Source organism: Podarcis gaigeae (genome assembly GCF_964106915.1).
Source record: "Podarcis gaigeae genome assembly, chromosome: 1".
Classification (NCBI taxonomy): Eukaryota; Metazoa; Chordata; class Lepidosauria; order Squamata; family Lacertidae; genus Podarcis; species Podarcis gaigeae.
In genome coordinates, this window is record NC_139678.1 from 116697359 (window position 1) to 116723730 (window position 26372).

The following is a 26372-nucleotide window of genomic DNA, read 5'->3' on the forward strand; positions in this document are numbered from 1 at the left end:
GCATATATTAGTAAGTACGGTATATATTTACACACATAATGCATTACATTAGGGGAATTGCTTTGTAAAACGAGTGTTTGTTTTTCAAAACTGTATATAAAAATGCTTCTATTCAGAGAAATCTAAACTAAACTGCTTCAAGCCTGCACAACGGAAGTGGATTAAAATTCTCTGGCGCAACAAATCCACTTTCAAAAGGAACAAGGCAGATTGAAAAGTGGGATTGACAAATGAATTAACAGGAAGCTGTGTAAACACACTGCAAGCAAATCAGGATTAATGTGCATTGTAAAGCCATCCATAGACAAATCGGAATGAATGCCCTATAAAAGCAGGATATAATCTAACTACCGTGTAACGTTTGTGTAAGCAAATCAGGATTAATGCTGAATAAACAGGGGGAGCCCTACCTGGAAATGTTTAGCTACCAGGGCTTGCCTTTGTCGGAGGAGCAGGGAAATAGTGCTAACAATGGACCACAGTGTTTTTGAAACAGCTACAGATAGGTAGCCGTGTTGGTCTGCCATAGTCAAAACAAAAAAAATTCCTTCCAGTAGCACCTTAAAGACCAACTAAGTTAGTTCTTGGTACGAGCTTTCGTGTATCTGAAGAAGTGTGCATGCACACGAAAGCACATACCAAGAACTAACTTAGTTGGTCTTTAAGGTGCTACTGGAAGGAATTTTTTTTTGAAACAGCTGGCAATTGATTTATCTTCCTAGGGAGTACATATAGGTGGCATACCTCCACCTTCTCACCCAACTGCATTGATGTAATCTACATTTGTTAGTGCGAGAAACAAAAGCAGGTTTGGAGTCTGCAAGAGACAGAAACTGCACTTGGAGATGTTTGGAGAAAGAGTGAGCAAGCCTGAGCTCTGGAAGACACATTTTGATCTCTTGTCTGGAATCTGATGACCAACAGAGGATTTGCTGCTTTCAGGAGTGCTGTGCCATTTTAATTAATCTCTGCTCAATTTGTTTATTTGTGGGACTTCCGGGTTAGCGCCATCAATTAATGGTGGTTTTCCTCCGAGCTCCGGAGGGAATCGGCTCTGCAGGATCGGGTCTTGACGCTGCGGCGACGCGGGGACCCTTAAAAATCACAGGCACGGAAGCCTGTGAGCATGGGGACTCGGCGGGCACCATTTGCGTCCCCCCCCCAATCTGCGAAGGAGCCTTTTTTAAAGGCCTTGGAACGGGGACGGGGTGCAGCGCGGTGCTGAGAGTACTGCTTCTTCTGCGGAGTGAAGCCCCAAGCCATTGTCGGAGAGCGCTGACTTTTTCCTTTGAACATTTGGACTCTAAAGCAACAACCCGTGAGTAGTACGGAAATTGGAACTTAAAAGAAAAAAATTGTTGAATTAGGAACGAGCGGGGGAGGGTTAAAAAGGAAGTCCGACCCCCTCTTTGTAAATAACTTAAAGCAAAGGACCTGCTAGCTAAGGTCGAGATAATTTTTTCTTTCTTTTTTGTAAAAGACTTTAACTTCACAGTTTGACATTACAAGAATTTTTACTGGAGGATAAAAGATTAATTTTGGGAGCTGAAGTTTCACCCCCCCCCCCCCGGACCCGGGAGTGTCTTGTGAGAGAGCCTGTTGATGAAATACTGGTTTGACAGCTGTCAGGTTAGCTGTCAAGACAGAAAAAGAGATCCCTGCTTTTGTTGCTTCTGCTGGTTATATTTGTTACAATTTGTTGAAAATAAGGAAGGGCTAATACAAAATAACTTGATTTTTAGACTTGAGCTGAAAGGAATATTAAGGAACTAAAATCCCCCTAGAGGGGTTTAGTGACATTACAGGAATGGGTGGAGGAGGGAAAATCCAGGCAGAATTGGACAGAGTATTTGTTCTCTTGGGAAAGTTACAAGGCCAAATCGATGTTTTGGCTACAAATGTTACAACTCTGGACTTAACAGTAAATAACATTGTTGAATCTGATAAGGATTTGAAACAGGAAGCCTATTCAATTGGACAAATAGAGAAACTTGAGAGAAACTTGAGAGACATGGAGAAGGAGACATATGCTGCCCCTGAAGAAAAGGAAGGAGGAGCTGTAATTTTGCAGATGTTAAAGGAGAGCTGCAATTTGAGGCCTGACATGATGGCAATAAAGGAAAATAAAAATCTGATGTGGAAAGCCTGGCCTGAATTGGAGAGTGGAGAACTGAGAGATCTCCTTATGTGGAGATCTGAAGACAGAAGGATCATAAATTTGATTAAGGTGGAAGTTGGAGCTTTGGGGACATTTGGACTTGAAAGGAGTATGAAACAAGATTTGGAGTACCTCATAGGCTTTATTTTTAAATATGGAGGTCTGGCTGGAAGAAACATGGATCCTGTTGGGCCGGAGCCTCCCCGAGATTTGGGGTTTAACATTAAAGACTATCAAAAAGAAATTGGGAAAGTCGTGGAAGGGAAATTTTGGTCGACTTTAGGAAAATATTCAAGAATGAATAATGAGGTATAAGTATTGATGTTTAAGTTTGGATAAGTCAAAACTGGTTTTTAAAATGGTCTAAATTAAATGGGAATAAGTTTTGCAAAAATAAATTGAGGAAATGGAAGAAAGAAGAAAAGTAAAATAACAACATGTTAGAATAAATAAATAAGTTAAAGTTGAGAAATAAGTTAAGGATTTGCTGAGCTGATAATTTAAATTGGAATACAAGAAGAGGAGGTGTGAGGAGGTCTGAGAAACAAGTTAAAAGAAAATAAGTAATTGAAATTTTATGTGTTTTTAATCGTTTTAATTGTTTTTAAGTTTTGTATTTTTGTTACTTTTTGTCTATTTTTGTTTTTGTGTGGTTTTTGAAAATGCTAATAAATATTCATTTAAAAAAACAATTTGTTTATTTGTAATGTTTAAAAGGGACGTGGGTGACGCTGTGGGTTAAACCTCAGAGCCTAGGACTTGCCGATCAGAAGGTCGGCGGTTCAAATCCCCGCAACAGGGTGAGCTCCTGTTGCTCGGTCCCTGCTCCTGCCAACCTAGCAGTTCAAAGCACATCAAAGTGCAAATAGATAAAGAGGTACCGCTCTGGCGGGAAGGTAAACGGTGTTTCCGTGTGCTGCTCTGGTTCACCAGAAGAGTCTTAGTCATGCTGGCCACATGAACCGGAAGCTGTACACCGGCTCCCTCGGCCAGTACAGCTAGATGAGCGCCGCAACCCCAGAGTCGGCCATGACTGGACCTAATGGTCAGGGGTCCCTTTACCTTTTTAACGTTTAAAAACACCTCAAGTTTTCAGTAATCTCTCCTTCTGAAGGGAACTTAACCCAGGTAAACACACTGCCCTCGAAGCTTCTGACTACTTCCAAGAATGGAAACTCGCAGCTTTCCCTGGTGGGCGTTGGTTGTGGACCTTTGCTCTGCATCTCCTTCCCTGACACCCAGACACACATGGTCACCAGCTGATGGGGAATACCCCCCCCCCAGCCATCATAGCCATGGGCATAACTTCCCACCTAACAAAACCAGGTTCAAATTGGCCCAGATTGGGAGAGTTTCTGGCTGGCTGGCTGGCTGGCTGGGCAGCAACGCATAAAAGGCAAAGCTTCTCACTGCTGCCCAGGAAAATAATAATAATAATAATAATAATAATAATAATAATAATAATAATAATAATAATAATTTATTGCTTATACAACCCCCATCTGGCCAGGCCTCTCTAGCCACTCTGGGCGGCTCCCAACAGAATATTAAAAACACAATAAAACATCAAACATTAAAAAACTTACCTAAATAGGGCTGCCTTCAGATGTCTTCTAAAAGTCAGGACGTTGTTTATTTCCTTGACCTCTGATGGGAGGGCATTCCACAGGGCGGGGGCCACTACCGAGAAGGCCCTCTGCCTGGTTCCCTGTAACTTGGCTTCTCGCAGTGAGGGAACCGCCAAAAGGCCCTCAGAGCTGGACCTCAGTGTCCACTTGGACGATGCGGGTAGAGACCCTCCTTCAGGTAAAGACAGCACATAAGAACATGATCCTTAACAGACCAGGGGAAGCACTTAGGTTGCTATATTGTAAAAATATGTAATTTCCCCTTCAGATAATTTGAATTTTAAAAATTGGGTCTTTAAGCTTCCCCTTTCATGAGGTTGCTTTGCTTGACAATATTGTTCAGTATGCATATTTCCGTAATGATCTAAACCTCCCTTTCTTCTACAGAGTGATATTGCGACACTTTACTTTAAAGTTGGCGTGAAGAACATCGGCACCGTGTTTCTTCACGCAGATGCTCAGATCCCTGATGAGCGTTTTCTCGTATTAATTAACGACATGCTGGCATCAGGTAAGCAAAAACTCATAAATGCGAAAAAGAGAGAGAGAAACTGTTTCTTTTGTACTTTATTTAAATAACATCTTTTAAAGAGACCATTGAAGTCTTCGTGGAGGGTTTTTTGTGTTTTTTTTAAGAAACAGAAAAACCCTTCGGTAAATATATTCATGATCAAAACAGTTGAAAAATAGAAGATCCTGAAATGAGCAAAAGGCCACTAGGTTTTGAATAGGCTTCATCAGCGAGGGAGAAAGGTCAGCTGTTGAGATGAGTTATAGGAGCTATTAAGTCACCTTTGTGACACGAACAGAAAAAGCTGCATAACATAATCAACTGCAATCAAGAGGAGGGGGGGGAACGCTGTTTATTATAAAATGCTTCAACTATTTTAATATTTGATATTGTTATATAAAATGGCACAGCGTAAGTCCACACACATTTCACCAGTATAAACCGTCTGCATTAATTGATTTGTGGTGCACGTTTTAGAATAACAAAAAAATCGCAGAGGGATAACGTTCCAAATGGTCGGGAACAGGAGGAGGGTGATTCCTGCTCCTGAAATTGCAGTTGCAGACACTGCCGGCGCAAAGGTGTCCAAAATTTCTTACAGGAGCCCTTCACTCTTTCCCCCTTTTATATCACCTATACTGATATATGTGTGCCTTTTTAGCAATGTCAGGTCCGTGAAATTCATCCTGCAGATGCATTTTCTGATTAAGTATATTTATCTCTAAACATGTGTGTGTGTGTGTGTGAGAGAGAGAGAGAGAGAGAGAGAGAGAAATAGGGGTGGACAAAATAGTCTATTTCCAGTCCATGTTAGTTTCGCATTTGTTCAGCCTTAATTCCCTCCCATCCCATTTCTGAATGGTGATTCTTTTTTGAAAGAAAAGTCTGCATGAAAATTACTATTTAAATACATATTGCCCTGCAAAATATGCATTTCTCAATATATTTCCTCACCGAGCAAGCACATCTGAATATAATTTTCCCTAAAACAAACTTTGCTTTTTTTGGTACACTTGTTGACGCCAAGAACATCACAAATATGGAGAATGGAAAGGGTAACTGCATTCTGGTACGTACATTAGGCCAGGAGATGCAGATCAAGTGAGTTCATAACAGAATTGGCAAAGAATGAATTTGTCAAATATTTTGATTTATTTGTTCATTTTATTTATGGCATTGCTGTTCAACTTAATCATTAATAGTTCGAAGCAGTGCAAATAAAATTGAAGATTCATTTATTTATTTTTAAAAACTGTACAAAGAATAAGATAAAAATCATCATAAAACCAGTGCTTTTTTTTTCTGGGGGTAGGCAGGGGTACACATACCCCTAAAGATTTTGTGAATCTAACTGGAGAAGAAACTATTTTTTTAAAAAACAGGGTTTTGTAGGCTATCTAGATCAACCCCCTTCTTGAGGCAGACAAGCCAGAACCAGAGTGTCTCAGATAAGATGGATCACCAAAGTGTGTTCTCCAATAAATGAGAGCACGTGTTGCGGTGTGGGCCACCGGGCCAGGCCTCTTGTTGCCAGGCAGGTTAATAGTCTTTGCCTGGCATTGTGATTGGATAACCGGGTTGCTGGGGCAAATTGTATGTTGCAAATTGGGTGGGTGGGACCATAGTCTTTAAATATTGGTGCACTCTGGTTTCTGTTTCTCTTTTCTGGGTGCATCGGATCGCCCACCCGCCTGCCCTCTTTTCCGGTTGACCTTGCTTTGCCTGTCATGGGGTCGTCTGCCTTGGGGCAGGGGCCTAGTAGGAATTTTGCCATTTGGTGATTGGCTGTGCCATTTGGTTTTTGCCTACTACTCAGCAATTCGTCACAACTTGTAAGGTTGCGGTTAGGCATTGGTTATAATATGCTGGTGGTGGAGGGGTCAGGATAGGCTGTGCCTGCCCCTCCTATTGCGCTGAAGGGAATTCCGTTAAAGGAATCCTGGGGCTTCCACGATTTCGTCCAATCCCTCTCATGGGACCAGGGCTGGCAAGCTTTCGGGGAGCTGCTGGGGTGAGCGGCATGGGTCCGATGCTTAGCTCAAATGACCCCCAAGTTTGACTTTCCCTTCTACTGGCTACCGATCGGACCTCGGGATGTCAGTTCTGTCCCAGGAGGGGGAACAGATAGTCATAACCAATGTCTAAACAACCACTTATTGATTTTGTATTTTAATAAAGTTGTGGCCAAAATAGTGCCCAAAAACCAAAACTAAAATTACGTGTTATGTGTGAAGTTATTTGAGGGGTGGCCTGGGGACCTACACACGCAACCTCTGCTTGAAGAACTCCATTAAGTTGTTTTTTTGGGGGGGGGTTGGTTGTTCAGATTAATTTGGGGTTTGGAAAGCTATCCATTCTTGGCCACGGGTAGGCAAACTAAGGCCCTGGGGGCTGGATCCAGCCCAATCGCATTCTAAATCCGTACAGTCCACTAATCAGCGTGTTTTAGAATGTGTCCTTTTATTTAAAATGCATCTCTGGGTTATTTGTGGGGCCTGCCTGGTGTTTTTACATGAGTACCGTAGGTTCCGGCGTCTTAGGCGACTGGGCGTATAAGACAACCCCCAACTTTTGCTGTTCAGTTTTAGAGTTATAGAGTTTGAGGGCAGAATGCGCACCCCTCCGCTGCCTCTGCCGTCGCAGCAGCCCGAGGCAAGGCGTTTGGCGGGTGGGTGAATGGGTGAGCGCCGCGCTCGGAAAGGACTTTACGCGTCCCCTTCTGTGGGGAGGGAGGAGGAGCGATGGCAGAAGGGGCGCCTCTGCTCACCGGCCCACTCTCCTCCTTCCCAAAGCATATACCCGGCGTATAAGACGACCCCTGACTTTGGGGTGATTTTCCAGGGATAAAAAGTCTTCTTGTATGCCAGAACATACGGTAGAATGTGTGCTTTTTAAAAAAAATGCATCTCTGGGTTATTTGTGGGGCACAGGGATTCGTTCACCCCCCCCCAAAAAAAATATAGTCCGGCCCCCCACACGGTCTGAGGGACAGTGGACCGGCCCCCTGCTGAAAAAGTTTGCTGACCCCTGATCTTGACTTTTAGCAGCCAGAGTTTCAAAATTCAAAGGTGACAGGACACATGCAGAAGGAAGGCATGTTCTGCTTAATAAGGAATTCTGTTTATTCCTCACTCTAGAGAGCACTATATGAACAAAGTGATTGCACAACTTTCAGCTTGCAGTACAAGGAATAAGCAGTCAAAGTGGAAACAGAACACGTATAGAGATTGTAGATCAGCATTAATGCATTGTTAGTATTTTATTTTATTATTCTTTCCACTAAGTAGTGTTGTCACAAAGTAAAGCATACTATATTGCGTATCGTTCTCTTTATTATTTATCCAGTTAGATCTGGAAAAGGGGAAGAGATATAAGTGGGGGGGGGGGCAGTCCAAGTATAGCAGTAGACTATCTTTGTATTCTCTGAATCTATTGTAAGATATGTTGGTTTTGTGCTTATAATTGAGATGAACAGATGGCGAAGACTTCATTTAAAGTAGTACTGTACACCCATTAAAATAATCTCTGCTGACTGTGTTTCTTCACTAATTGCAACACAGTAGCACAGAAGAAAGATCTAGAGTCTTTTCAACCATTTACTATTTTAGGACAATAGTGTGATCTTGTCAGAAAAAGGAGATTCCCCCAGGATAATAGATGAGGGTCTGCCGTCTGTGGTGAAGTGTACATAAAATAAACATTCTATCATTATTGTAATGGTTCTAGGGGTTGCTCGTGCGTAAACCGGTGCAACGCCTGGCTGGGTTGCCTGAGTGAACCTCTTCTGTCCGGACAGCCACTTGCCCATGGCTGTCTCAATCGCTGGCAGAATCCGTCAGTGGGCGTTTCTTGAACTTCTTCCAGCAAAGAAGCTCTAGTCTCCTCCTACTCTCCCTGCGCGGAAGCCTTCTGCGCAAGGAGGGTGTAGGCAGCGGAGGACCCTTACTCTCCCCGCTGGTCCCTGGCAAGGAGTCATGGGACCGCCTCGCCGATTCCCCCATCTGCCCCCCTTCTCCACTGGTGCTACGCTGATTCTCTTCCCCAGAAGATGGGCTGCCTCTCCCCATCCCGGGACGCTCTCTGGGACCCTTCCGGAGCCCGCTCTCTCCCTCCGGCCCTGATGGCAGTTCCCTGACAATTATCATTGGAAAGAGTTAGTTATTTGCACACATTTAGAAGAAGGGATGGCCTGTGTAAAACCTGCTGGAAAAAAATCATTCAAATTGTCCAAAATCCTGTGGTGCTTTCAATACGTTTAGAGTAAGAATGCTGGTGATGCGGTCAGTCTGAGGAGCTGTGCATGTCTTGGACATAAAAATGCCCTGGATCAGCCCTGTATGAGATTCTTGAGGCCAGGTTTGTGCAACTGGCTTTATTAAATGAAAATCTACCTCCATTTACTGTAACTTGGCTGCTAAAAATATTGCCGTCCTGCATTCATCAGGCTAAAGTATAGTGACATAAAATGAATATCGTTCAAATAGTGCAGCTCAGCAGAAATGGAAGCGACCCACAAGAATGACAGTGGCAGGGAATGATTATCAGCCGAAGACCTGCATAACCAATAATGTTTTACATTCTCGATATGTCAAGAAAGGAGGAAAGAGCAACTCTTCACAGCACCTCAGGTGGCTGTTTGTGGCAGTAACTCAAGAGTCCTGGGGCAACTCCAGTAAAGGCTCTGTTGATTCCCCCTGGAAGAAAAGGATTTTCTGCAGAATGTAATTCCTTCAGAAGCTCTAATAGGAGGAGGCAGTTTTTAATGTAATTGAATTCCAGAAGGAATTTTGTTTTGGATTAGCCTCAAGCTCCAGGTCTTTTGCACCAGACCCCAAATCTCTTGCTCTTTCAGCCTTTAAAAAAATAAGTTGTGTGTGTGTGTGTGTGTGTGTGTGTGTGTTTACTTTGCTTAGAGGACAAATTTCCCTCTGAAAGTTGTAGGAATGGGTTTGGGCACAAGGAGAAGATATATTGTTTAGTTATTACCTTTCCTTGCTCACTCTAGTGAGATCAGCAGAGTTCCATCTTTTGCCGTTTAAACTAGGAAGGTAAGACAAGGTTGATTTAAAGGTAAAGGTAAAGGTACCCCTGCCCGTACGGGCCAGTCTTGACAGACTCTGGGGTTGTGCGCCCATCTCACTCAAGAGGCCAGGGGCCAGCGCTGTCCGGAGACACTTCCGGGTCACTTGGCCAGCGTGACATCGCTGCTCTGGCGAGCCAGAGCCGCACACGGAAACGCAGTTTACCTTCCCGCTGGTAAGCGGTCCCTATTTATCTACTTGCACCCGGGGGTGCTTTCGAACTGCTAGGTTGGCAGGCGCTGGGACCGAGCAGCGGGAGCGCACCCCGCCGCAGGGATTCGAACCGCCGACCTTTCAATCGGCAAGTCCTAGGCGCTGAGGCTTTAACCCACAGCGTCACCTGCGTCCCTAAGGTTGATTTAACCTTCTATAAATAATAATCCAAGATGCTTTAAGGCAAACTGGATTTTCCTGGTATTACCCCTTTTCTCTCCCTTTAAAACGATAATCACACACATTGTTTTGTGAAGAAGTAAAAGTATCATTTACTTACATAGGGCTTGAAGCCACAATTACAGTAGCAAAATGAAAGCAGGTTTATAATTACTATCTAAGATACAAAAGTACAAAATGTAAGTTCAAAAATGATGTCTGAGGTCACGTGTGGTCAGCTTGAAAGCATGATGAAGAAAAGAGGAGAGTTGCCCAGGCAGGAAGGAAGTATGTAGTGCTACAGCTTCCTGCCAGGGCGGACAAAGGAAGTGATCTCACAGAGTTCTCTCTAGCCAATTTTACAGGAAAGTTTGTGAGTCTCAGCTCCTTCATGTGCCTATCTGACTCAGTAATGTCCCACAGAAGTCAGTCTAAATTTCCATCTAGACATATGAATTAGCATATGCAAATTTCAGCCATTGGCTTATGCCCTTAGATCCCACACTGTTAAGGGCTTTACAGAACTCCTTGATGAGGACCTTGAATTTGGCTCAGGAGCACATTTTAGCAGAACTGGCTGAATGTGCTGCTGTCTCCCTTATCCACCAAGGTGAGCAGGAGTTTTTTCCCACAGGCAGCATGCAGTGTGAATTATATTGTCCAGTCCCAGAAATTGAAAAAGCATATATAAAGGCTGGGAGATTTATATTCCCCACCACCACCACTCCCAAAAATGGGGAGACCTCTATATGAAACTCTGGCTTCATTAACAAAAATGCTGCTAACCCAAGCAGAGTGGAGAGAAACATGTAGGCTGCTGGGGAAAACCCTAACTAATTGGCATCCCTAATTGGGAACAGTTTGCAAATAAAAAGAATAAATAGTAGGGGTGTTAGATTGAGGAAAAAGGCAGGCTGGGAGCCAAAGGACCTCACAGTATCACCAACTTTTAGAAAACATTCATTTGGCTAATTTGTGTGACACAATAGAGAAAGGAGGGTTTGATTTTAAGGCTTAGCTGCAGTGATTGATTAGATTGATTATTATATTTGTGGCATGCAGGAATGAATAATTGCTGAGAACGGATATAGGAAATATTTTATTGAGAGTGCAATAATGCATAAGTCATGTGAAGCACAGCACACAAAAAAGCAACACACCAACATATAGTGAAAAGGTTTAAATAATAACTAACCCAATCTTGGAAGCGCTCCAGAAAAACAGGGAACTGAAAAAGAACTAAACAGAGAATTGTGGGTTTTTTTAGACAAAAGAGAGAGGGAGAAATAGCTGCACGTGCTTTTGCATGCATATAGCTCTTTAATTATGAGAATGATTTAAGTTTAGCATCAAGATAACAGAGCCTCATTGTCTATGAACAACCAATGTTGAGTTTATTTTATTTTTTTAAATGTTGAGGCAGCATTCAGTCCTGCAACATTTGGTTCAGTTATCTGTGCAAAATGCTGGTTAAGGGAGGTTATCACAGCAGCAGCTACTTTTGTTTTTAAAAACCAAATCACGTAAAATTCAATAACACATTTAATGTAATGTGTGGTTTGGCCTTCACTGGGTGACCTTGGGCCAGTCAGTCTCTCTCAGCATGACCTACCTCATGGGGTTGTTATAAAGATAAAATGGGGATGTGTGGGGCGGGAGGGGGACCCCTATATAGTCTACTTGCAGCTCTTCAGAAGAAGGGCAGTTTGGAAACACAATAATCATGATGAAAAAAACGTGTATCAAGAATAAAAAAAAATGTAATCTCAACTTCAGATACGAAATTCTACATATAGATTTTTCTTTTTTGAAGGTGATATCCCTGATTTATTTAATGAAGATGAAGTGGATAGCATAGTATCTTCTACAAGGCTGGAACTGCGGGGGCTTGGCCAGGCTGATTCAAAAGAGAACTGCTGGCAATTTTTTATTGACAGAATTCGTCGGCAACTAAAGGTAAACAAGGAAAATGAATATGAGGGGGAAGCGTTCAACATGTAACTGCTGCAAGGCGATGCATGCAGAACGAATTCTCATAATAAACACCATATTTGTGGCAGATTATCTTTGTTAGTGAGGGGAGAAATCGATAGATGGATTTTGTTTTAATGTACCAAATCAAGTTATTGGATGCCTAAAGAATATCCTAACCTTTTAATCTGTACACATTAAGTGCAAAACCAGAGTGAATTATGGAAGCTCAATTGGGATTGTAGCATTGCATCCTTCCCCCCCCCCCCTGAAAAAGAAGAACAGCACTGAGAAGGCAAAATGATAATTACCATTGATTTTTTTAAAAGGAAAATTTAGTATCTTCTGCAGTTATAAATCTCGTAGGATAGATACAGAGGCAATAACTGGGCAAGTAGAATCAAACGTGTATCAGTAATTTTTCATATACAAATAGTTCACTGAATTATTATTCTAGATCACTTACAGGACTAAAAACTTCCAGGGGGGTAACTGTGTTAGTCAGTTGCAGGAAAACCATCAAAGGATCTTGTAGCACCTTAAAGTCTACTATATTTATGATGGCATCAGTGGCAGAGCATAGCTTCCAGGGTTGGGCATGGAGGGAGCCTGTTGTGGCTGCATCAGGCCTCACCACATGCAGCAGCGGAGTATATGCCCGGTCCGGGGGGGGCGTGGCACGGAGGGTGCCCTCCAAGGCACGGGATAGTCGCTCACATGCCCGGAGCGGTGTGTGTTCATGCCCTGCAGCCGGGGGCGGAACGAGCCACTCACGGGGTCGGAGCGAGGTGGCCATGCTGGACATTCGGCACGCAACCCACCTGCGACTCCCAAGCCTCCCCCCAAGCTGTCAAAATGAAGGGGGGAATACCACTGGCAAAGGGGTGCAGCTCCCCCCTTCCCTCGACAACTCAGGGTAGGTTTGGGAGTTGCAGGTGTATGGCACGCCAAATGTCACCCCCCCCCAGTGAGGGCACCTGGGGCGGTCTGCCCCCACCCACCCTCTTCCTGACCACTTATTCTGGAGCCCAGCAAAGGAGAGGGGTGGCAATGTTGCCATTGCCTCTCTGCTACCAGGTCAGGCATGATTTGGGAAGAAGGAGAAGAAGAAGAAGAGGAGGAGGAGGAGGAGGGGGAGGAGGAGGAGTTTGGATTTGATATCCCGCTTTATCACTACCCAAAGGAGTCTCAAAGCGGCTAACAATCTCCTTTTCCCTTCCTCCCCCACAACAAACACTCTGTGAGCTGAGTGAGGCTGAGAGACTTCAGAGACCTGTGACTAGCCCAAGGTCACCCAGCAGCTGCATGTGGAGGAGCGGGGAAGCGAACCTGGTTCACCAGATTACGAGTCCACCGCTCTTAACCACTACACCACGCTGGTTCTCTGGGAGTGGAGTTGCGGCTGGCCGGCCAGCTGGCAACATTGGGTGGTTGCGTGAGAAAGCTGCCCCCATGGTTCCCTCGCACACCTGTGCCAGGCCCTGAAGGTCCAACCTGGGCGCAGTTTCCCTCCCCACGGCTCCGACTTCAGTGAAGCTATCTGTCATCAGGGCGCCCAGTTGCACCGTCTCAAAAAGTGCACCCAGGGCCATGACCCCCCCCCCAGCCTCCCCCTTCCTAATGCTACTGCATGGCATAAACTTTCATGGACTAGAGTCCATTTCATTAGATGTCTGAAGGATTATTCGCAACTGGGAGTTGTATACAGTGGTACCTCAGGTTACATACGCTTCAGGTTACAGACTCCACTAACCCAGAAATAGTGCTTCAGGTTAAGAACTTTGCTTCAGGATAAGAACAGAAATCGTGCAGCGGTGGTGCAGCGGCAGCAGGAGGCCCCATTAGCTAAAGTGGTGCTTCAGGTTAAGAACAGTTTCAGGTTAAGAATGGACCTCTGGAACGAATTAAGTACTTAACCCGAGGTACCACTGTATAATGTTCAGAAATGAGGGGGAGTCAACTATCAATGCAATACAAAAAGTAGAGCATGAGACTGCTGCTCTGTCAAGGCTCTGCTAAGGCTTCAGGAAGAGCCGGTTGCAGGAAGAGCCAAGAAAACAAGGAGGGTCCTTTTTAATGAGGTTCATTCAATCCTAATAGTGAGAGACCAAAGAACACAACAAGCCTCAACAACGGTGTTGATCCGAAGTGGGCTCCTCCTCCCTCTTCCCTAGCAACAGCATTCCCTTTACGGTGGCTGCTTGTGGCCAAACATCTCTTGATTCCGTTTCCCCTGCACCGTTAATGAACGCCGAGTTCTGGGAGAAGGGGGATCAGAAATGCTCTCCCATGACAATGTGTCAGCTGGCTGCCCTGTCACAAATCCCCGCCCCCTATTTCTTATAACACTTCCCAACTATTTTGTTTGTCTCTCTCTGAGCTGTGATCTTCCTCAACCCCCTCAAACCCCTGCTGTAAATCAATGCTGCATTCTTCTTCTCCTGCAGCATCAAGAGAAGGGGATTGATCTCCACCACTCCTCATCCGTCTCACCCTCTTGAGTCCAGTCCCTGACATGCCCCCATCTCTGTTAGAATTCCTGCTCCGTGATTGCAGTCATGAGATTGTTGTCTTTCACATGACGGTATATGTTTTGACTCCACAGTGTGGGATGTGATGGAGACAGGATGTTTGTGTGACTGTGTTCCGTGAAGTGGGACTATTGTCCTTTGTACTTTTTCTCTTTGCTGTCTGATGCTCGAGAGAGAGGGAGCCATGTTGCAGTGCTCCGTGTGTGTTTATATGTAAATAAAGTAGATTAGCCAAAATGCTGAGTTCTGTCACATGAGGTGCGCAAACTCTGCGGATCCTTAAGTGTGCCGGTGTCGGTTGGCATCGGTCACTGTGATGTTCGTCAGAAGAAAGCTTATGAAGCTCCCGAACGATCGACCAGGAGGGAGAGAACATGCCAGTCGGGCATGTGTCTCTGCCAGGATCCTACTTGAGTGTAGGCTGAACTCCTGACAACTTAGTGATAGGACGCATGCATTGTATGTAGAAGGTCTCAGGTTCAACCCATGGCATCAGAAGAAAGCTTATGAAGCTCCCTAACGATCGACCAGGAGGGAGGGAACATGCCAGTCGGGCATGTGTCTCTGCCAGGGCCCTACTCGTGTGTAGGCTGAGCTCCTGACAGTATTCAGATAAGGGCTCCTACACACTTAGCTTTGCTTTGGATTTCTAGGCAGAGGCAGAGGTTTTCCAGGTCTGTGTCTGAGGGCTTTTTTAAAAAAAATCCCTGGTGACTAAGGACTCATGCACACTTCATCTAGTCCTAGAAAGCAGAGGTCCAAGCAATTCCACCTTTTCCCCACCCCTTTCCCAGGGAATATCCTCTCTTTAGCGTTAAATTGGAGGAAACGTCCAGCCAGTACCCGAATTGCCACTTAAGACGACTGAGTACTAAAGAGTTGTCTCCCCCACCCCGAAGTGTGGATGAGCCCTAAGCATCATTGATTTCAATGGGGCTACTTTTGAGTAATATGCAGTTGATACTGGAAACTGCCCTGAGATCCTTGGATGAAGGATGGTGTGGAAATTTAATGCAGTTTTCTGGTGGATTTTTCTAAGCTGTTGTAAGCTCCCCTGAGTGTTGTGACTGCAATACATCTTCTAAATAAGCAGATAATATTTCAGCACCTAAGGTCTGTGCGTCACAACATCCTTGGGTGTGCTGTGTGTAACAAAGCGCATTCATTTCTTGCCTGTTGAGCTCCATCCAGCTCACAGTTCTTGTGTTCCCCACTTGTGACCTTGCCACTTCCTACTAGAGGTCTGATCAATACCTGCTTGCTCCTTCCATTCTTCAGATGATGGATAGCTTTGGTAACTCTTTAATCTTTATTGGCCTTCTATCAAATCCTTCATGGTGACCTTCGGGTTTGGATTCCTCATTGGCAATTCTGGGAAAGTTCCTTTTTTAAAAAAGAAATAAGGACCGCCTAAAGCAAATGCTTGCTTGTTTAACCTATCTTCAGTATTTCAAAATTGCAAAGCATACACTGTACAGTGGTACCTCAGGTTACATACGCTTCAGGTTACAGACTCTGCTAACCCAGAAATAGTGCCTCAGGTTAAGAACTTTGCTTCAGGATAAGAACAGAAATTGTGCTCAGGCAGCGCGGTGGCAGCAGGAGGCCCCATTAGCTAAAGTGGTGCTTCAGGTTAAGAACAGTTCCAGGTTAAGAACGGACCTCCGGAACAAATTAAGTACTTAACCTAAGGTACCACTGTACATAGAATCAGCAGGTTTTCTAGCCTCTGGTTCTCAAACCATGCTTGACAAGTTTTTTGTATTTTTTAATAAAAGTAATCTTCTTTCATAGAATCAGAATTATAGCGTTGGAAGGGACCCGAGGGTCACCTAGTCCAACCCCCTGCAATGCAGGAATTTCAATTAGATCATACATGACAGATGGCCATCCAACTCTGCTTAAAGACCTCCAAGGAAGGAGAGCCCACTACATCTCACGGGAGTCTCTTCCACTGGGGAACAGCTCTTACTGTCAGAATGTTCTTCTTGATGTTTAGTAAGAATATCCAGTTCCAGTCAATATCCATGATTCCATCAGTTGGGCTATACGGATTCTCATAAGCCCTTATGTGCACAAGGAAATAGCATGCACCACTTTTTCTTATGAAATATCTCTATTGCTCGTGCCGGATTACCACTGTTTTAATTAATGCGTGTTAAGCTACTGTTGTCAGTGATATCTACTATCTGAAAAGCAAGGAGAATGTAATACAGTGGTACCTTGGTTTAAGAACAGCTTAGTTGTGGTTCGAGGACCCGATCCCCGCAAAGTGGAATGAATACACAAGGACACGTGATATAAGGTTAATGGGCAAGAAAAGGCCACAACTTTATTGATTACAGCAAGTGAAAAGGTATTGGCTTAGGCATTGGATTACGTCAGCTGACTCCACCTCTCAGAGAGGGGTGAGTCTAAAACAAGGGGGGTTTATTCACCAGTAGGTGGAGCCTGTTGATGCTAATCCAACTATAGGCTCTCCCCTGATGTCACCGAGGGTTGTGCCATGGCCTCCCGCCAAGCAGGCATCAGACAGAATACACGACCGCCAGATTCCTTTAACGGAATACCCAAAAATTGAAGGCATAGGCGATGGCCACACCTAGCCCTTCGACACACCACAACACATTATTCCAATGCCTAACCTACCCACCAATACCACGAAAGTTGTGACGATTGCTACGAGGTAGGCGAAAAAAACAAAAAGCCTAATGCCAAATGGAAAAATTCCTACCAGGCCCCCTGGACAACCAGGGCGACCAACCTAAGGTCCATAGCAAGGCCAAAGAAAACTAAGACCCTGAGCTCAAAGGGAGTGGAGAGTGGAGGATTTTTTCCTGGGGTAAAATCCTAAAAAACCTCAGCAACTTCAATCCTTAAAAAAGGTCAACAATTTTGGTCAGCCCTTTGGTCGGCCCTCACGGCCCTTCACTTCATCAAATCTGGCCCTCTTTGAAAAAAGTTTGGACACCACTGATCTAGTGAGTCCATGGTGCAGTCTGCTTTGTAGCTTAGTCTTTTTAGCCACTGTGGCACGCCAGCTCTCTAGATGCAGCTGTTGAACCCAGTGGAACTTAAAAGTGCTTAACTTTGGCTGGATTGTGTCCTTAGTATTACTGAGCAGCTCTGTCTATAAGGTCACAGAGAGTTCTTCTGGCTACCATAGGCCGAGAATCCTGAAGTACACAGCTGGGAATGGGAATGTGATTTAAGGAAGCACATTTTGAGGTTTTACTTGGTGTGTCCAACTAATTAATTATCTGAATGGTACCATTAGTCTTCCGACGTTAAATTAATGCCTGGTTAATTACTGAAGACTCTCTCATGGGAACGTTCTTTGCTTCCCAGGTTGTGTTATGCTTCTCCCCGGTGGGTTTCACCCTGAGAGCAAGAGCGAGGAAATTTCCAGCCCTCGTCAATTGCACTGCCATTGACTGGTTCCATGCTTGGCCCCTGGTCGCTCTCCAGTCCGTTAGCACCAGCTTCATTGACAAGATGGATTTACTTGATGTAAGTACAGCTTATTTTGCTGCCGTGGGTTTTGTGCATGAATTCTGAAATGCTCCATTTTGCAAAACTAGACACCTTTTGTCACTACGGAAGGACTACTGGTCAGGTTCTCTCCCACAACTGTTTACTATTGTGCTTCACTGGGGGAAATCGGATATTAGTTATTGGTTTGGATATTACCGGTAGTTACCTGGAGATCCTCTGATTGGAACAGAAAGCAGGAGATATAGTTCAATAGACAAATACATATTTGTCTATTGAACTATATCTCCTACTTTCTGGTCCAACCACAGGATCTCCAGATAGCTAATCAATTTTTTAAAAAATGTATTAAATAATCAAGATAAAATGATAAAAGTAGCATAACAAATACAGTGGTACCTCGGGTTAAGTACTTAATTCGTTCTGGAGGTCCGTTCTTAACCTGAAACTGTTCTTAACCTGAAGCACCACTTTAGCTAATGGGGCCTCCTGCTGCCACTGCACCACCAGAGCCCGGTTTCTGTTCTTATCCTGAAGCAAAGTTCTTAACCTGAAGCACTATTTCTGGATTAGCGGAGCCTGTAACCTGAAGTGTATGTAACCTGAAGTGTATGTAACCTGAGGTACCACTGTAGAATTGCCAGGAGAAATAGCTGGAGATTTGGGACAACAAAATGAAGTACTTCATTGCATAGCTACAGCTGTATCTGGATTGGGATAACCTGGCCATTGTAGTCCATGCATTGGTAACTGGATTAATGCAATGTGTTTTAGGTGGGGTTGCTGTTGTGCCTGGTCCAGGTAGAATCATAGAATTGTAGCGTTGCAAAGGGCCATCTAGTCCACGCAGAATACAATGGCTGGACTGCTGCTGGGGGAACATGGCTGACACCTCTGCTAAAACAAGTAAACTGGCTACCCACATCCTACCTGACTAGGTGCAAGGTCTTGTGCTAATATGCAAAGTTCTGATTGACTTGGGTCCAGGAAACTTCAGGACCAACCAGCTGAGCTCTTCTATTGTAGCCTGATGACTGCAATCATCTAGTGGAGTACATTTGCTCACCTTCAACCATTGTTCCACTTGCCTCTCTATGGGGGATGTGGGTGGCGCTGTGGTCTAAACCACAGAGCCTCTTGGGCTTGCCAATGAAAAGGACGGCGGTTCGAATCCCCGCAGCGGGGTGAGCTCCTATTGCTCTGTTCCAGCTCCTGCCAACCCAGCAGTTCGAAAGCATGCAGTGCAAGTAGATAAATAGGCACCACTGTGGTGGGAAGGTAAATAGCATTTCCATGCACTCTGGCTTCCATCACAGTGTTCCGTTGCACCAGAAGCAGTTTAGTCCTGCTGGCCACATGACCCGGAAAGCTATCTGTGAACAAACACTGGCTCCCTCGGCCTGAAAGTGAGATGAGCGCCGCAACCCCATAGTTGCCTGACTGGACTTAACTGTCCAGGGGTCCTTTACCTTTTTACCTTTTACCTTTCTCTCTCTTTCTCTGTCTTCCTCCTCACTTTCATTCGTTGCTTCCACACAGTCAAAGTGTTGACTGCAAGCACCTTGGCACCAGATGCAGTCTTTTTCATTATTATTTAGGATGCTCTGCAAAGCTCCATGTATGCCAATAGCATAGTATGATGTAGCGGGAATAACCTTGTGAGATGCAAGAGAGGTCAATCTAATTTTCCTTTCAGCTAGGGCTGACCCAAGACTGAGATCCAGCACCGAGGGCCTTCTGGCGGTTCCCTCATTGTGTGAAGTGAGGTTACAGGGAACCAGACAGAGGGCCTTCTCGGTAGTGGCACTTGCCCTGTGGAACACCTCCCTTCAGATGTGAAGGAAATAAGCAGCTATCCTATCTTTAAAGGACATATGAAGGCAGCCCTGGTTAGGGAAGTTTTTAATATTTAATGATGTACAGTGGTACCTCGGGTCAAGTCCTTAATTCGTTCCGGAGGTCCGTTCTTAACCTGAAACTGTTCTTAACCTGAAGCACCACTTTAGCTAATGGGGCCTCCTGCTGCTGCCGCGCCGCCAGAGCCCGATTTCTGTTCTTATCCTGAAGCAAAGTTCTTAACCTGAAGCATTATTTCTGGGTTAGCAGAGTGTGTAACCTGAAGCGTATGTAACCCAAAGTACCACTTTATTGTTTTTAACACTCGATTGGGAGCCACCCAGAGTGGCTGGGGAAACTCAGCCAGATGGGCAGGGTATAAATAATAAATAATAATAATAATAATAATAATAATAATAATAATAATAATTAGGCTGCCTGAAGTGAAGGGGCAAGATGGCACCCCGGCCAGTTCCACATACAGAAACCAATTCAACTGGCTGCTGAATCTTACTTCAACATTGGTGATTGGGACATTTATTTTGTTCACACTAGCATCCTCCATCACTCCCGAGGCAGCAGGCCAGATTAAAAGACTCATGTGGCAACAGAGAGGAATGACTGGGGAATGCTGTGGTCCTCTGAGGTGTTTACCTCCCTCTATCTAATGGTTGGGTTGCGGCTGCTTTCGGCTATTCAGTTATGTGCCGTCCAAATAAAATGGAACCAGAATGGAGTTCTGGGGCTGTCAGCAATAATGAGGAGTAATAGGGTATTATCTGAAAAAGAAAATAAACCATTAAAAAAAGAAGAAGAAGTAATAGGAATCTCTGGGATACGGTAGTAGAATATCACCATTTGGACCAATTACACAGAAAACAATAACCCAGTCCTCTAGGGCCTGTGAGCATTCTCAGGCACAGCATGATCTCAAGTTGAATCAAATTGTTCTTACTTTGTAAGTAAGTCTAAGCCAGACTGCTGCTTAATGACAGTATTAAGCTACAAAAATCTTTCATTCTATCTAGGTCTAACCTAATGAATTTGCTGCTAACATAAAAGCAGAAATGAATGGCAGTTTCCTCCATTAAAAGCAATTTCCTATCCTAAGGGAAAAGTTTACTTATTTCTCGTACCATATTTTTCAGTAGCATTAACATCGTGAAAATGGAGCAATTACCTTTAAATTACAGAGCTAAATATTGTGTCACCATTATAAAGAAAATGGCATTGTTGCATGCTACTGCAATAATTTATTTATTTTTTTGCTTCATAAAAGCGTTCCAATCTCAGCAAGGTTTCTTTTGTCAACAAGCTACCATTTCAACTAAATTAAGTAATAGTCTTCATGCTGTATTTTGTGCAGAGAGATCGTATGCAAGTAGCACATAATCCTTCAAAAGATTTTTTTTCTTATTTAGAGCAGAGCAGACTTCCTTATCTGCAAATTAATCCAGTGCAAACCACGACAAACAATAATATAATTAGCAGTTATGTCAGCCTCTTCTTTTGCATGTGATTCCTCAAATTCCGCTACTACTATTTTTATTATTATTGTAGTAGGAGCTGTTGTTATTTATAGCTCAGTCGGTAGAGTATGAGAAGCTTAATCTCAGGGTTGTGGGTTCGAGTTTCCTGCATTGCAGGGGGTTGGACTAGATGACCCTTGTGTTCCCTTCCAGCTGTACAATTCTATGATTCTGTGGTTGTTATATGCAAACTTACTGACTTTCTTATATAAAAAACAGAAGGGTACATCAAAGTGACTTTATTAGCAGATATTCTGTAAGTGAGTTAGCCAAGAACACCGTGATCTTTGGGAGCATCTGAAAACTGGACATTTATACATCTCTCTTGGAAGACAAACCTTTCCTATGCATTCCAGGATCTTTAGGGTACTTCTAGGCCAGCGAAAGTGCTGGAATTTTGCCTGCACAAAGGGCAAGTATTTGGCTTGGAGCCTTTGCATAGAGAGGTGTGATAGAGATGTTTGAAAGAGTGAATTAATAAGGAAGTGTGAACATGAGGGGGAAAGTTTGAAAAGGTTAGGAATTGATATATGGTGGCTATATTTCAATGTTAATTCATGACTTCATAAGCCATGGTTTATGAAGTGGTGGAGAAGCACCGTGGCTATGTGTTCCTCTGTTTACATCTCTCCTTTTCCCATTGCTTACTGGTTTTGATTCAGACATCCTGGCTTCCATTAAACCACAGTTCCCCATTATGGGTACTGCCACATGGCAATACACTTCTCCGTGGATTTTATATATATATAATTTGCCCTGCTGAAATGTTAAATAAATGGAAAATGTTTTATACCAAAGCAAAAGCGCGCGGGGGGGGGGGTGTATTTTTTTATTAAGCATGTTCTCCTTCATAATGAGCATGTGTTGCGGTGGGGTCTGACAGGCCACCCCTCTGTTGCTGTGTTGGTTAGTATGGATGACCATCCACAGTGATTGGGCGGTTGGGTTACTGGGCAAATTTTGGTGTTGCCATTTAGGGGGACGGACCAAAGGTTATAAAATCAAGTCACACAGCACTGACTGGGCTCTTTTGCTGCGTGCATCGGATCACCCACCTGCCCTCCCTAATCTAGGGCTATTGTGTTGACTTTGCTATGCCTGTCATGAGGTCATCTGCTTTTGGGGCAGGGGCCTGGCAGGAATTTTGTCCATTTGGCTGATTGGCTGGTGCCATTTGGTTTTTGCCTATTGCGTAGCAAATTGTCACAACTTGTAAGGTTGCAGTTAGGCATTGGTTAAAAAAATTGTTTGGTGGAGGGGTAAGGATTGGCAGTGCCTGCCCCTCCAATGCTTTTTTTTAAAAAAATAATTTTTATTAAGTTTCATATTACCAAATTAAACACATCAAATCAATTAGTCCAAATTATAACAATGCATATCATGTAGTCCAATTATTTTCCAAATTATAAATTTTTGTGGGGGGTACCCATGCTTTTTGATCGGCAGGAGTCCAATCCTCAACTGTTTCTGCTACTTTCATATTAAGAATGATATTTCCAGACTCCTCTTCTCAATGCTTGTCATTCCTCATTTTCCTTTCCTTTCACCTCCGAATTACTCCGCAAGTGGGTTGAAAAAAAAAACCAGTCTTATTTGTATTTCTGTGTGGACTTTATACTGCTCTCTCGTAAATCCCAATAGTCTGAACAGTTCCACTCTAGCAAGCCATCGCCATCTTGTCTTCCGATGAAAAAGAGTCCAAAAGCTTGCTCTTTAGCTTTCCCGACCTGTTGCATTGTAAATTAGTCTTTTTCCAGGAGGGCTGCCCCTTCAGATCGCAATCTCGTCGAAAATAATAAATCTTTGGCTCGCCCTTCCCCAAGACGAAAACCTTCCTGCAACACAGGTCTCGTATCGAATCTCCATTTTAACTGCGTCACAAAAGAGAGCCCTTCTTCTTTCCAAGCCCTTTACAGAGTAAAACCTTTATCTTATTATTCCCACACAGTTTGTTTTCAGTCCCATTTGCCAATTAGTTGCTGTCACGGATCTTCTAAGAGGGAGGGTTATTAATTAATCACATAGAGGGGGGAAAGATAAAAAGTCATTTCCCCCCCCCTTTCAGTTCCATTGCACCCAATCCACATACCAGCTTGTCTGTAGTACTTGATGTAATCTTCCGTCTCTCAGTCTTCTTCATTTCGGTGGTACGATTGTTAGCAGATCAAGACCTCCTGCCTCTCTTGAAGCATGGGCGTTATCTTTCACCAATTTTTCCTTTCTTTTAAGTAACGCAACTAGTTTCGCTCCTGAAAGTAGCTTCGGAGGAGTTCCGAGGCCCGCCGAGGGTTATGCACCCAGTGCCTCAACCCCTGCTTCTTCCGAACTCGGGGTTGATTTATGGCAACAGCGGGTGAAAACTGCATCTCTCCCCCCTGGACAGATGTTAGGGAGACTGATTTACTCCCCATAACCAGCCTCTAATTACCTCATGCGGGCTGGATAGATGTTAATATCCGCCATCTTTCAAGGCGCCCCTAGCGCCCTCCCCCCCCCCGCCTGCCCCTCCAATGCTGCTGCTGCAAGGGAATTCCATTAAAGGAATCCAGGGGCTTGCCATTCTTTCATCTGTACCCCTGAATGGGGCTTAGGGCCATGCAAACCCCCAGGGGCATCGGGGGGGTGAGGGTCTGGTGCCCGGCTCCACGCTCTCCCCAATATTGTTTTCCCTTATTGACTTTCGCCGGAATCTGGAAGTCAGTTCTATCCCTGGGCGTGGGGACAGATAGTCATAACCAATGCCTAAGCAACCACTCACATTTATGTATTTTAATAAAGTTGTGGCCAAAATTATGCCAAAAACCTTAAACAAAAATTATGTGTGAATTGTGAATTATTTAGGAGTGGCTTGGGGGACCTCGACACACAATGACCATTTAGGAGAAATAGTGGGATTGCGAGGATCACTTCTGTTCTAGGAAGCCAACCCAAGTGATCCTCCAGCAGGGGACCAGCTGGTTAACAATTGAGCTTAGAAGCAGTAGATATTATTTCCTGCTGCCATGTTCTCTAGGTGCAAGAATGTTTCTTGCATATACAGTGGCGCCTCGCAAGATGAAATTAATCCGTTCTGCGAGTCGCTTCGTCTTGCGTTTTTTTCGTCTTGCGAAGCACGGCTATTAGCGGCTTAGTGGCTATTAGCGGCTTAGCGGCTTTAAGAAAAAGGAAAACAACTTGCAAGAACTCGCAAGACGTTTCGTCTTACGAAGCAAGCCCATAGGGAAATTCGTCTTGCGAAGCACCTCAAAAAACGGAAAACTCTTTCGTCTAGCAGGTTTTTCGTCTTGCGAGGCATTCGTCTTGCAGGGCACCACTGTATAGAAGTCTTGTGAACCCCTACCACAATTTGAAGTAGCACCAACCAGATAACGGCTTAGCTACCCCACCTGTGTATGTCAAGTATTCTGTATTGTGACCTCATTTGGGGTGAGATTGAAAATTACTGTGCGGTGTGTGTGTGTGTGTGTGTGTGTGTGTGTGTGTGTTTCAATGCCTTTACACAACTACAAGCTTTGAAATGAGGTGACTACAATAATTTCACTGGAACAGACCTTTCCTACAATTTCAGTGTTTCCTTCCCTTTAATGATTATGTTGCATTCTCAAAAGCTGCCCTTGTCTGCAAGACCCAGCATTGATAGGAAACATTCTTGTCAACGCCTCTCAAACTCAATAATCATATTGCCGAAATTTCTGACTTAACTCAGGAAATATTAACTTAAATCGTCAGAATTTGAGCAGGTTTTAGATCACTTGACATCAGCAGACACCCCCCCCCCTTCCTTTGCAAATGATGTCAGGAATTTGACTTAGAGGTTACATTTAACTTGCAGTTAAAAGTATGGGGAGTTTTTTAAGCGTTTAACTTATAGTGTATATTAGTAGGAAACTAAGTTGAGCAGAACCCATTAATGTCACAGTGATCGGTTACCAATGGAAATAAATAATTCATGATGAAGGGAATTAGTCTAATTAGCAGGCAGTTTGAGTCCTTTGATAAAACCCAGCTCTAATTCCGTGAAGGGCAGGAAATGCTGTCATCAGTCAGCCCTGAAAAGATTAGCATCTATTATGAATGAGGTTAGACACCCTCGTGAAGTCATGTGTGTCCTGGAGACAAACTTAATATGTTCCAGAATAGGGCACAGTTTGTCTCACCAACACACCGTGAGTCCTACTGGGCTATTGTATGTAGTAACAAGTAAAAGATCTCTGCACTTTCGTATCATTCTCCCCCTGTCCATCATGCTGACAACTGTGCAAATACATTTTCCATGCAAAGCGGGGAATGGGCTCGGAATGCTTGTAAACTCGGAGGAGGCATCAGGGGAAATGTGTCCCCGGGTTTCAAGAACCGAAAGGCGGAATGCACGTGAGCGCATCAAAATAACATTTGCGTGAGATTAAGGGTTTCAAAATGCAGAGCTAACAAGGGTATATATTGCCTCTAATCTGCACGCAGTATCCCTGCCTTCCTTTAGAATGTGGGCACATGGTTTTTTTCTCTCAACAACCCTCTATAGCATGTACGACTTGGGTTTTTGGCATGTGATTTCCCAGTCTCTGATCTCACAACTTGAAACTCTACTCTGTTCATAGAATTGTTGCTGTAGTACAGTTGTAAGGTCATTCATGTTGCCGATGCACATTTAAAACTTTTCCAGTTACAGTGGTACCTCGGGTTAAGTACTTAATTATCCTGGAGGTCCGTTCTTAACCTGAAGCACCACTTTAGCTAATGGGGCCTCCCTCTGCCGCCGCTGCGCAATTTCTATTCTCATCCTGAAGCAACGTTCTTAACCAGAGGTACCATTTCTAGGTTAGCTGAGTCTGTAACCTGAAGCATATGTAACCTGAAGCGTATGTAACTCGAGGTACCAATGTACTAAGGTTAGAGGGGTGGGTGGTTTGGGTTTTGTTTTTTAAAAAAGAAGTAGTCTACCATAAGGAAAGACAATTCAATGCAAAAAAAGAACATTTCTTTTTAGTGCAAGCCAGACCCACTGAAACCAATGGGAGTAATTTCCTAGGGCTGAAGGCTGCACCATTCCTTAAAACCTTTGATATAAGGCATTTAAACTGAATTCAAGATAGCTCCAGAATCCTCATATCTGAAACCTACATTCTAATGTTGCATCATCAGCTGTGTTTCCCTTTTTACTTATGAGCTTTTTTTTTTCAAATTACATGTTTCTGTCTTGCAGTTTGATACACTAATGAAAAAAACTCCACTCTTTTGAGTTATTGTATTGCCTGCCTTTGTT

General features: G+C 44.0%; 1 protein-coding gene across 1 annotated transcript in view; it reads left to right on the plus strand.

The window, feature by feature from the left end:
* LOC310833208 (dynein axonemal heavy chain 11-like) overlaps positions 1-26372 on the plus strand; it is a 217438-nt gene that overhangs the window by 106461 nt on the left and 84605 nt on the right. Inside the window, exons 44-46 of the mRNA XM_083715704.1 lie at positions 4174-4297; positions 11564-11706; positions 17601-17762. Of these exons, the coding sequence (XP_083571830.1) occupies positions 4174-4297; positions 11564-11706; positions 17601-17762 (429 nt within the window). The remainder of the gene's footprint in view (positions 1-4173; positions 4298-11563; positions 11707-17600; positions 17763-26372) is intronic.